This window comes from Budorcas taxicolor, chromosome 8 (assembly GCF_023091745.1).
Source record: "Budorcas taxicolor isolate Tak-1 chromosome 8, Takin1.1, whole genome shotgun sequence".
In the NCBI taxonomy this organism is placed as follows: domain Eukaryota; kingdom Metazoa; phylum Chordata; class Mammalia; order Artiodactyla; family Bovidae; genus Budorcas; species Budorcas taxicolor.
Window position 1 is genome coordinate 60723701 of NC_068917.1, and position 11163 is coordinate 60734863.

Here is an 11163-nt window from a genome sequence, read left to right on the forward strand (position 1 = left end):
AGTTAAAAATTTTTCTTTTTCCTCCTGAGATTTCTTCCTTGACCCATTTGTTAGTAGCATGCTGTTTACTCTTCAAACATTTTGGCATTTTGGCCTTTCTAACTATCTTTCTGTAAACGATTTCTAGTTTAATTCTATTGTCATCTAAAAACACATTTTGTATGATTTCTAGTTTGCATTTGTTAAGATGCATTTCATGGTCCAGAGTGTGGTCTATTTTGGTCAATGTTCCATGTGTGCTTGAGAAGAATGTGTATTCTGTTGTTGGATGAAGTATTCTATAAATGTCAATTAGATCCATTTGACTGATGGTGCTGGGTTAGGTCAACTCTACCCTTACTGATTTTCTCCCTGCTGAATCTGTCCATTTCTGATAGAGGGGAGTTGAAGTCTCCAAAAACAACAGTAGATTCATCTAATTGTCCTTACAGTTGGGCCAGTTTTTGCTTCACATATTTTGACAGTCTGTTGTTAGACTGTATACATGTTAAGGATTGTTGTGTCTTCTAAGAGAACTGACCCTTCTGTTGTTACATACTGTCCCTCTTTATCCATCATAACTCTCCTGCTTTGTCTGAAATTAATATAGCTCCTCCTGCTTCTTTCATCAGTCTTAGCATGGTACAGTATCTTTATTTTTCAAGTGGGTGTTTGGTAGGCAACACATCATTGGATCTCATGCTATCCACTGACAATCTAGCTTTTAATTGGATGTATTTAGATGACTGACATTTAGCAATTTTCTATATAGTTGGATTAATATCCATCATGTCTGTAACTGTTTAGTATTTATTATAAGTATTCTTTTCTTCTTCCCCTCTTTTTCTGCCTTTTCTGGTTTCAAACAAGTACTTTATAGGATTCTATCTCTCTCTTTTCTTAGCATATCAAGTATTCTATAAAAAATATTTTAGTAGTTGCCATAAAATTTGCAATATATTCAATACATTAACAACTAATGTACTGACAACTAATACACTGACAACTCAAATCTACTTTCATATAAACACTATAACACTTCATAAGTACTACAGGTTCTGTTATAACAGAGTTCCCAATTCCTCCCTCCTATCCCTTGTAACACTGATATCATTTATTTCACCTATCCATACACTTGATCACTCAATACAGTATCAGTAGTATCATTAAGTCAATTGAGAATAAGAAAAATAAGTGTTTTTTTTTTCTTTTACCATCACTGATTCCTTTTCCTCCTTTCCTTTATGAAGACTTGAGATGCTGTTTTCCTTCTTCCTATAGAACTTCCAGGCAAGATCTGCTGTTGCTGACTATCTCAGTTTTTGTCTTGAGACAGTTTTTATTTCTTCTTTACTTTTGAAGGATAATTTCAGTAGATAAAAAGTTCTGGAGTGATTTTTTTCTTTCAACACTTTAAATAGTTCAATTTTCTTTTTGCTTGCATGGTTTATGATCAAAAATGAAAGTGAAAGTCACTCAGTCAACACTTTGCATCCAATATCCAACTCTGTGTGACCCATGGACTATATAGTCCATGGAATTCTCCAGGTGAGAATACTGGAGTGGGTAGCCTTTCCCTTTTCCCGGGGATCTTCCCAACCCAGGGATCAAACCCAGGTCTCCTGCATTGCAGGTGATTCTTTACCAGCAGAGCCACAAGGAAAGCCCAAGAACACTGGAGTGGGTAGCCAGTTCTTTCTCCAGCAGATCTTTCCAACCTAGGAATCAAACTGGGGTTTCCTGCACTGCAGGTGGATTCTTTACCAACTGAGCTATCAGGGAAGCTCTGGTTTATGATGAGAAGTCCATAATTCTCATCCTTGTTCCTCTAGAGGTACAGCATTGTTTTCTTTCAAAATTTTATTTTTCACATACCTAACAGTGTTAATAAAATATATCCAGGTTTAGACTTTCTTAGTATTTATGCTGCTCGGTGTTCTCTGAGCATCCACAATCTATGGTTAGTCTATCATTAATTTTGGAAAATCTTGGGCTGTTAGTTCTTCAGATGTTTCCTCTGCTCTGTTCTTTCTTCGCATTTTAATATTCCCATTGCATGTATTGATACACTACACATTTTGAAACTGTCTCAGAATTCTTGGATATTCTGGGTTTAAATATTAAATTTTTCTCTTTGCATTTCAATTTGTAAAGTTTCTATTGCTATACATTCAAAGTCACTTATTTTTTTAAGAAGAAAAAATTAAAAACATTTTAAACCTTTAAAATTGATAAAAAGAATATAAAAGTCTATTAATTTGAGTCATATTATTCCTGGATAATGAATATCTGAGTTTCTAGAGGACTGAGAGAATGAGCCCCGGCACTTCATTCTTTTCTTTTTGTTCTCAGCGTCAGGGCAGAACCAGGAGGAGAAGGAAAGGGGGCACACTGAGAGGTGAGGTTCTGCTTGTTTCATCGGCTCTCCAAGGGTGACCCTTCCTGCCTTTTCCATGAGATCCCAGGTCCGTGACCTCTGACGATGTCAGTGGCTAGACACCATTTCTCTCAGAAACCAGAGGTACCTGGGGCGAGGCTCATGGGGAGGCAGTCCGAGCCTGAGACACTTCTCGGATTCCGTTTTTCTCATGGCTGGGCTTGAAGCCATGATGGACCTGGGCAGTGGGTGTTTCCCCACAGGTGGCCATGTGAGATGTCAAGAGTCAGAACTTCTGTGTCCTGACTTTGTATAAGTCCTCTGACTTCCTGGATGATCAGATTCCTCTTTAAAGTAAATAACCATTGACCCTTATTCCTCAAAGGGCAGTTTTGAATATCACATGGGAGAATACATATGAAAGCCCTTTGTGAATGATAAGGCAACATATGTATTTGAGCCTTGCTAGTATTATCACTGACCATGTAAACTTATATTCTAGTTCTTGAGACTCTCCAATCCACCAAGGGTACCACTAAAGGACATTCTACTTAGCCTGCTATAAGTTCTCTTTGTTCCTACCTTCATCACTCTCCTGGTTTCCCAGGTTGGAGAACTTGCCAGAGCGAAGCAGAGGAGGCAAGGACGGAGCTTTATCTTCTGCAAAGGTGACTAAACATTTCCTTCTTTCCTGTATCCCACTTTTTTAGTGGAGTCCTTGAATTTCTAGGGCCTCAGTGAAGCCTGGGATTGACATGGGAGGGAAAATCCTCAGATTCAGAATGTGAAAGCCATGGGGAGAGGGATTAAAATATACATTGTGAGATTAACGAAGTTGAAGAATGTGAAAAGATAGTATACACTGGGCAGCCATACTTTTGCCAGAGGTACCAGGGCCTCATGTTTTTTCCTGGTCCTGGCTGTAGTTTTGTACATCCTATCTCCTGCAGCCCCCTGGGCCAGCATGATGATACCACCTGCTTTCGTCAACTCTTATGTCCAGACCCCTTCTGTGAGGTGTGTAATAACGCAACTGCTGAGGTCAATCGGCTGCTCTTCCTGGAGGCCCTGGAAGATGCTACTTCTTCTGTGTCTCCTTTGGCTTCCACAGCTCCTGTGACTGAGTCATCGTTTACTCTGTCCCCAGCCTTCTCAGCAGTCCCTCCAGGAAACCTACCACCAGCCTCTCTGCCAGAGCCATCCTCACTGCCCTCCTCTGTTCTCTCCCCTAGCCCAATGACCCCCTTAACTGACTTTTTTTCCCCCTCACCAATGGGCCACTCTCTGGCCTCAGAGGCTTTTTCTTCCTTGGATTCCGAATTCCCAGTGGATTATTCCCCACCCCAAACAGTTGCTTTCCCCCTTTTCCTACCACATGACACTCAGACAGCAGACCCTGTTGTCCCAGCAGAGGCCACATTGTTTCTGGATACCATGTCCTCTCTTGACCCCACCCTTTCCCAAGAAATCAACCCCTTATCAGATTTGTCCCAGGCAATGAATCCCACTGATTCTTTTGCTTGTCCTCATGCACCACCAACCCCATTTGTTTCACCACTGCCAGACGGCACTTTATCTGTGACTCAACCTAAATCAATTTCCACTTTACTGAAGCCTGTTCTGGAGAAGTCATCTCCAGACAGCCCTAGTGAGTTGTCCACTTGTGTTTCAACAATCAGAGGCACTGAGTCTTCAAGCCTATCAATTTCAGACTTCTCTTTGTGGCAAGCTCAGGCCATGAACGTGCTCCTCCCAGGATTACCACACTCTGATTTTCAGCGAGAGCATGTTTCCCTCCATCCACAAGACACTTATCTCTGGGGAGATTCTGTTACAAAGCACAAGGAGGCCAACAGCCATTCTTTCTCTGGCTTTCACATCCGTGGACTCTTGGAGAGACAAATAAAAAACAGAATGGCTTGCCGGAGTTTAGAGAAGAAAGGAAAGGAAGAGGGACCATTTTCAAAACAGAAGTGGTCAGAATACCAATGGACATCTTCAGGGAATTTGTTGCAGTCTCTTGGTGTGCAGAACACTACAGGCCCCCAAACTGGCTGGAACAGTGAAAGCAAACCAGAGAAGCTTCACATTTGTCAGCAGCTCTTATATGTCAAGACTTTGGGGGGAAACTTGCACCAGAAATACAGCCAGCTCTTCTGGGGTCTTCCTTCTTTGCACAGTGAGTCCCTAGTGGCTACTCTTCTGGTTTCTAGTAGTAGTTCCCCTCCAGAGTCTCACTTTGTCTTATTCAATGGAATCTGTAATGCTCCTGCAGCCAAAATGCAGGATCAAGAATCTCCACCACTTCTTCATTCCCGTCCCCGTCTCCTTCCTCATGTATATCCACCACAATGCTTGCCTCAAACTAAGCCACAATCCCAGTCTCTACCTTTCACTCAGGTCCAGCCCCAGGCCCACCTTCAAGCCCGACTCCCAGTGCTATCATCCTCTTCTCCATCCCAAATTAGGGACTGTGGAGTGTCTTTCCACAGATTCCAGAATGAGTCAGACTTTCATATTGCAACTGAAAATCAACATCTGGAGTGGCATGTGTTACAGAAGCAACAGGAAAGTTTGTGGGGTTTAGTTCCTGTGCTCCAAAAATCTCAAGCCACTTGTTCTCAAGCTCATAACGTCCCATTGGTCAACCAGCCATCCCATGCCTACGTACCAGTCTCTATCCTTCCCGGCCATTTTCATATCACCAGTGAACCCCAGGAGAAACTGGAGCTCCATGTTCCAAGGAGGCTAAATCCACGCTGGTACCTCCAAGCCTGTAGGAATCTAGAGTCTCTAGCACTGATGGGGCCTCAGTGCAAATTAGCAGAAGTACCTCAGCAGAGAGGCAGGCATATTCAGTTACAACGTTCCAAGCTTCAGGGCCAGGGTAGCAACAATATAGAGAAGACTGAACTGGGTCTCCCAGGAAATTTCCAGGAGAAGGTCTCAACAAAGTTTCAGCTAAGGGATGACATGAGGAAGAATCTTGGCTATATCCTTGAGAAGAGCCCAGAAGATAGCCCACAAGATGTCTCAGAATGCTACCTAGTGCAGGATCTGAGGGCTGCCCTGGAGACAAAAACTAACTGTGTGTGTCAGTCAAGGAATCACTCAAGGAATGAATTATTAAATGTCTCAAGAAAGGACATAGATCGGAATCAAATAAAAAACATTCTTAGATTACATGTGAGCATGAAGTCTTGGCAGATTAGTATGGGTAGGATTCCTACAGGTGTGTGTCGTTCATGGCTGGCTGACGACAATACTTTGCTTCCTTCTGCAAGCTCCCAAACCAATGTGGAAGACCCACATTCAAAAAACATAACTGGAGGTAAAGTATGCCACCAGATTAGCACCCCAGAGCTTTCTTTTCTTGATCACAATACCCTAAAGGTGCTAGAAGCCCATATTTTAAGGTTTCGTGTGACTCAGAGATGGGGCTTACCCCTCAAGGTTCTTGAATCCATAAAATTCTATACGTTGAGAGAAGCCAAAACATGGCCTCTTCCTCAACTTGACTTTCCCTCCTCAACCACCCATATTTCTGGGGTGGACTCCAAAGATGAGCTGTCTGAGCCTCTTGAAGAAAGATCTAAAACTTCTCAGGGAAATAAGGTGAGAACCACAAATTCAACCCCCATGCTGGATCATCCTCTCCCTATTATCTCATCTGTGGGCCAAGAAGGACAGAGGGCCCCACAACCATCATACTCTGATACTTACCAAAAGCTTGCAGAGGACATTCAGACAACTGAGTGTCACAGACAGACTTTTCAGCCCGTCACACATGGAAACAAAGGCAAAGTAAGTCAGAATGAGACTCTACTGGACAACAGATGCAGCCCAGTGATGCCCATAAGGCAAGCTGAGTACAGACCTGAGCCAAGGGATGAGACCGTGAACTTCAGTGATAGAGTAGAAATGGTTCAGGGCCAAAAGACAGCGAGGAAGAATTCAGAACATTCCACAATGTTCAGTGTGTCCAGGGAGATATTCAGGGCCAAGGAGCTTCATGCTCTTGAATCACAATCCTGTAATACCTTGACAACCAGCAAATTGAGAAGCTCCCAAATGACAAAGGCCAAAATGATTAAAGTAGAAACTACCCTGACCACTCAATGTCCCCCACCAAAATTATCTGTTCCCCAAGATTCTGAAATATCAGACTTTCAAAAACAGATCCTTACTGAGTTAAAGTTTAAATTCAAGAATAAGGAGCATAGCCAGGCTGACCACTGTCCCACAGACATGTCCCCGACTTCAAGTAGGTTGCCTTCCAAGTCTTCACAGACTCTTGCCCAGAGTGTCTCCACTGGGGACACGGCAGCTTCCCAGGTGCTGCACATCCGCTCAGAGGACAGTGGGACCAGCATGGAGCAGAGGCGGGATCCCTCTAAGCATGCACTGTTGAAGTGCCAGGATAATAACTTCCCACCTGCTGCAGAGAGAGAGCCTTTGGGCTCCAAAGCAGGAGAATACAGAAGTGAAGATTCAGGAGCAGGGATGTCTACAGGCAGAAAGAAGAGCCACCTTGTTAAGGAAAGAGAATTAAAGGATGCTTCCTCATCTCTGTCACAGAGTGAGCAGCTTCCTCCTGAAAGTTTCTTCAGAAACAAGATGAGGCGATTTTTTCAGTGGATTGATTTCATGAGAAAAATCAAAGACCAGGAAAGTCCCCAGCAAAAAGCCAAATTCATGTCAACCTTTGCACAGCACCAAGACTCAACTGAAAGTGCAGCTCTCTTTGTGAGTCATGGGCCCCTTGAAGCTCACGAGCTTATGAGAGCCATTGGGAAGATCCTAGAAGAGAAGGTGGCATGTAGGTTTGAATCTGAGGCCTTGCAATTAAGTCAGCACAAGAAGGAACTGCAGACCCAGGTAAAGCCTGGTAAGGGACATCCCTCCAACTACGGTGCTCTCCCCGACTTACGGCAAGAGGAATGGGTAAGTCCCAAGTCCTCAAACCAAGAAGCTATTTATGCTGATCAGAGTTGTCTTACAAGCGTCAGACAGAACAGAGATGGGGTCAGACATCCCCCAAAAGATGTGGCCTTTGAGGATCAGGTATTATGTCAGAGTCAACCCTCTTCCCTGTCCTCCAGGGAGCTGGTAAGCCATCCAAGCCCCACCTGTGTGCATCAAGAATGCCAGATCCCTCCAGCCCCCCTCACTCCTGAAGAAGACACTGTGTTCAGAGATCTGACTCTTTTATTCAAACAGAAATCACTTCTCCAGCATTTCCAGGGAGAAGAAATTTCTCCAAAGAACTCATTCAGGCACTGAGAAAACCTTGCAGTTTTCATGAGAACACATCCTCAGATGAAAACAACCTCCCTTTAGTAAATTGAGAATTTTGATCCTCCTCAATAAATGTTTCTTCTAATAGAGAAAGACTAATGATCTTTGTGTACTGCACTCGGGGCGTGGGATTTAGTTATCCTGGTACTTGTATGTGGGAAATGGAAGGAGTAGTTCAGCTCATCCTGATTTCCTCTCTTGGTGTCTAAGAGGCTTCCTTGCAGGGAGCCTGACAGTGGTCTTCTCAGTTTTATCCTGGAGTCCTTTATTTGATCCTGCTCAGATATCCTCTACCTAAAGAACTTAATTATATTTATTAAAAAGGACAAAAATTTACACTAGAAATTTTTAGGCTTTTGCAAAGTGAGAAGATATCTTAAAGTCTAGAACTTGGCTTAAACTATCTTTACATCTGCTCTCAAACTATCCTGAACCATATACAGCTATAGGGTGGGATGAGTTACTCTAGCCTAATATAGCCAGAATTGACTCTTGTTGCCTCAAAACGTTTTGGAGAATGCTTAGGCCTTGAGATTAGTGGTAGACAGAAATCTCCCTCTTAGATGTCTTGGTGAGGAATAAATGTCCTACAATGAAGAAGCCTTTCATCCTTCATGAATTTTGTGGTGATGGGCCACATGTCCCACTCCTTGCTGCTGCTGCTGCTAAGTCACTTCAGTCGTGTCTGACTCTGTGCGACCCCATAGATGGCAGCCCACCAGGCTCCCCCGTCCCTGGGATTCTCCAGGCAAGAACACTGGAGTGGATTGCCATTTCCTCCTCCAATCCATGAAAGTGAAAAGTGAAAGTGAAGTTGCTCAGTCATGTCTGACCCTCAGCAACCCCATGGATTGCAGCGTTCCAGGCTCCCCAGTCCATGGGATTTTCCAGGCAAGTGTACTGGAGGAGGGTGCCATTGCCTTCTGCATCTCCCACGCCTTACCTGACCCTAATGAAAATAAGTAGCAGTCCACCCTTTACCTTTCCTCTACTCTTACTGGAGCAGTAGGGAAGACAGGATTTGCAGCTTTGAAAAGGCTGAGGGATATGAATATTTTCTTGAAGACGGTCTTACTTTTGTTTAGAAAATGTTCCTGATTCCAGAGTAACTCACAGGTTGGTGGCCATTGAATGGGGTGTGTATAGATAGCTAGGCTTTACAATTGTGGACACTGGTCTGGCCAGGGTCAGAATTCAGCAGATTCTTCCGGCTGAAGAATCTGCTGCACATGGGATGTTTAATCTGGAAAGCATATTTTGAGCTTGATGATGAGGTCTCCCTGCTTGTGAAAGCACCTCAACGAACAGGAAGAGCTGCTCCCCAAGGAAATCTCTTCAGGGTGGTATTACTGCAAGACCAAGAGATCACCTGGCCACTGTTTGCAGGAATGGTCATTGGGCAGCCCCTCAGAATTTTGGGGAAAAGGAGAGAGTAAAGGAAATGTAATGGTGGAGTGAGTGGGAAAGGAAGACAAAAATGAGAAGGGAAAGACTGACATCATCATCACTACTTATGATCCCATACTGACCACCCATCCACTTCACCCAACACAACCCTACGTATGCCTCCAGCAGCTCCTGGAGACTACTTAGGGCTTTTAGAGTATGATGATACCATTTAAGCATGAGAGTATATGGGGTGATCTCTGAGCACCAAGACAGTATTCCTAGGGATGACATCAGAGGGATGTACTCCTATTCAGTGTCTGAGTTTCTAGTCATGCTATATCTTTCAGCAAGATCACAGTAATTTAGGGGTGTATTAGTTATCTACTGCTGTATAACAGGAAAGTGAAAGTCACTCAGTCATGTCCAACTCTTTGTGACCGTAGGAACTGTATAGTCCATGGAATACTATACAGTCCGTGGAATACTATACAGTCCATGGAATTCTCCAGGCCAGAATACTGAAATGGATAGCCATTCCCCTCTCCAGCAGATCTTCCCAACCCAGGGATCAAACACAGGTCTCCTGCATTGCAGGCAGATTCTTTATCAGCTGAGCCACCAGGGAAGCCCCCTGTTGTATAATGGACATCCTCAAATTTATTGGCTTAAAAAAAAAAACCCACTTGTTTACTATCTCACAGTTTTTGTGGTCAGGAATTCAGACAAGACATATCTAGGTTCTCTGCTTTAATGTCTCTCACATGGCTGCAATTAAGCTATCAGCTGGGGCTGGGGTATCATCCAAAGGTATGACTGTAGAAAGACCCACTTCGGTGATCACTTACATAACTGTTGGCAGGATGAAGTTCCTCAAAGCCTGCTGGACTGAGATCTTCAATTCCTTGAATGTTGGCTGGAGCTGGCTGGAGTCTATCCTCAATTCCTTGCCATGTGGGCCTCTCCAATGCTTCATCAGGGTCAGGAGACAGTCTGCTAGGAAGAAAGAAGTTACAATATTTTGGAAACTAATAGTGGAATTGATGTTCCATTACCTTTTTCCTTATTCTATTAAAAGCAAATTACAACCTACATTCAAGGGGCTGAGTAATTACACCAGGGTGTGACTATCAGGAGGTGGGGATCATTGGGACCTTCTTAGAAGTCTTCCTAAAACAAGGTTTTCTTCTTGGATGCCCAACTCAGTTAACTGAAGCAAAATTGGCCAGAGGTGTCAAGTGTATCCTTGCCTTCATTCACATTCATATCATCAAGGTCAAAGCTATTTAATGGCTAAGTAGAGAAGTGGCTGGTAAGAAAAACAAAGAGGTTGGAGCATCCAAAGGAGGTGGGAAAGTAGGCCTGGAGGTAAAGGTGGTATGGGGTCACCTCGAATAATCAGGTGAAAGGAGGCCTGAGAACTACCTGACTCACTACTGCCAGTTTGCAGACTTGAGAGAGAAAAAAATTAGACGCAATATGTTTCATCCTGCCTCCCCCAATGTCTCCCCTCTGTTCTAGCTTTCAGATCGTAGGGCTAAAGAAGCTAACTTCAACTTCTGTAGAGACAGCCATGCTTACAGAGGAAGCAAATCCTACAGATTTCAAGGTTTAATTTCTGCTCTTATCAGTGTATTTAATATAGAGTTGGGAAACAACTACTTCACTTGCACATGGGCTGAGACTGTAAATGGGGTTAGTTTCCCAGAGGACAAGAGAGGAACTGTTTACAGAAGGTGAGTGAAGGCTGAGTTTTCAAAACAGATTAAAAAAAAAAAAATCAGATGTCTATCATAGCCCTCTGTCTCACTGCCCCACTTTACCTTCCTGTCCAGAGTCATGACACTGGCTGAAGGTTAGACTTGCAGGAAATGCAAATCCTGTGTAGATTTCGGGAGAGGAAAGAGTCTCTGGACAGGAACTCAAAGTGGGAGGAATCAATCAGAGGTCTAATATTCATGTGAATAGACCATCCAATAATCTGACCTCTCACCGTCTATCCCTTTTCAACCTACGGCTCTTTACCTCCATTCCAATTCAGTTACGGCCATATTCTAGAGCTCATCATCAGAGTTATTTTTTCGCTCTGAAAAAATACAGTCTGACATTTCACCCTTCACTTT

At 43.5% G+C, this 11163-nt stretch overlaps 1 protein-coding gene across 1 annotated transcript; it reads left to right on the plus strand.

Annotated features, from left to right (window-relative positions):
- Positions 1-3256: 3256 nt before the first annotated feature.
- LOC128051994 (spermatogenesis-associated protein 31D3-like) lies at positions 3257-7639 on the plus strand. Its single transcript, XM_052644462.1, has one exon. It carries the CDS (start codon positions 3257-3259, stop codon positions 7637-7639), a length of 4383 nt encoding a protein of 1460 aa, XP_052500422.1.
- The last annotated feature ends 3524 nt before the right edge of the window (positions 7640-11163 follow it).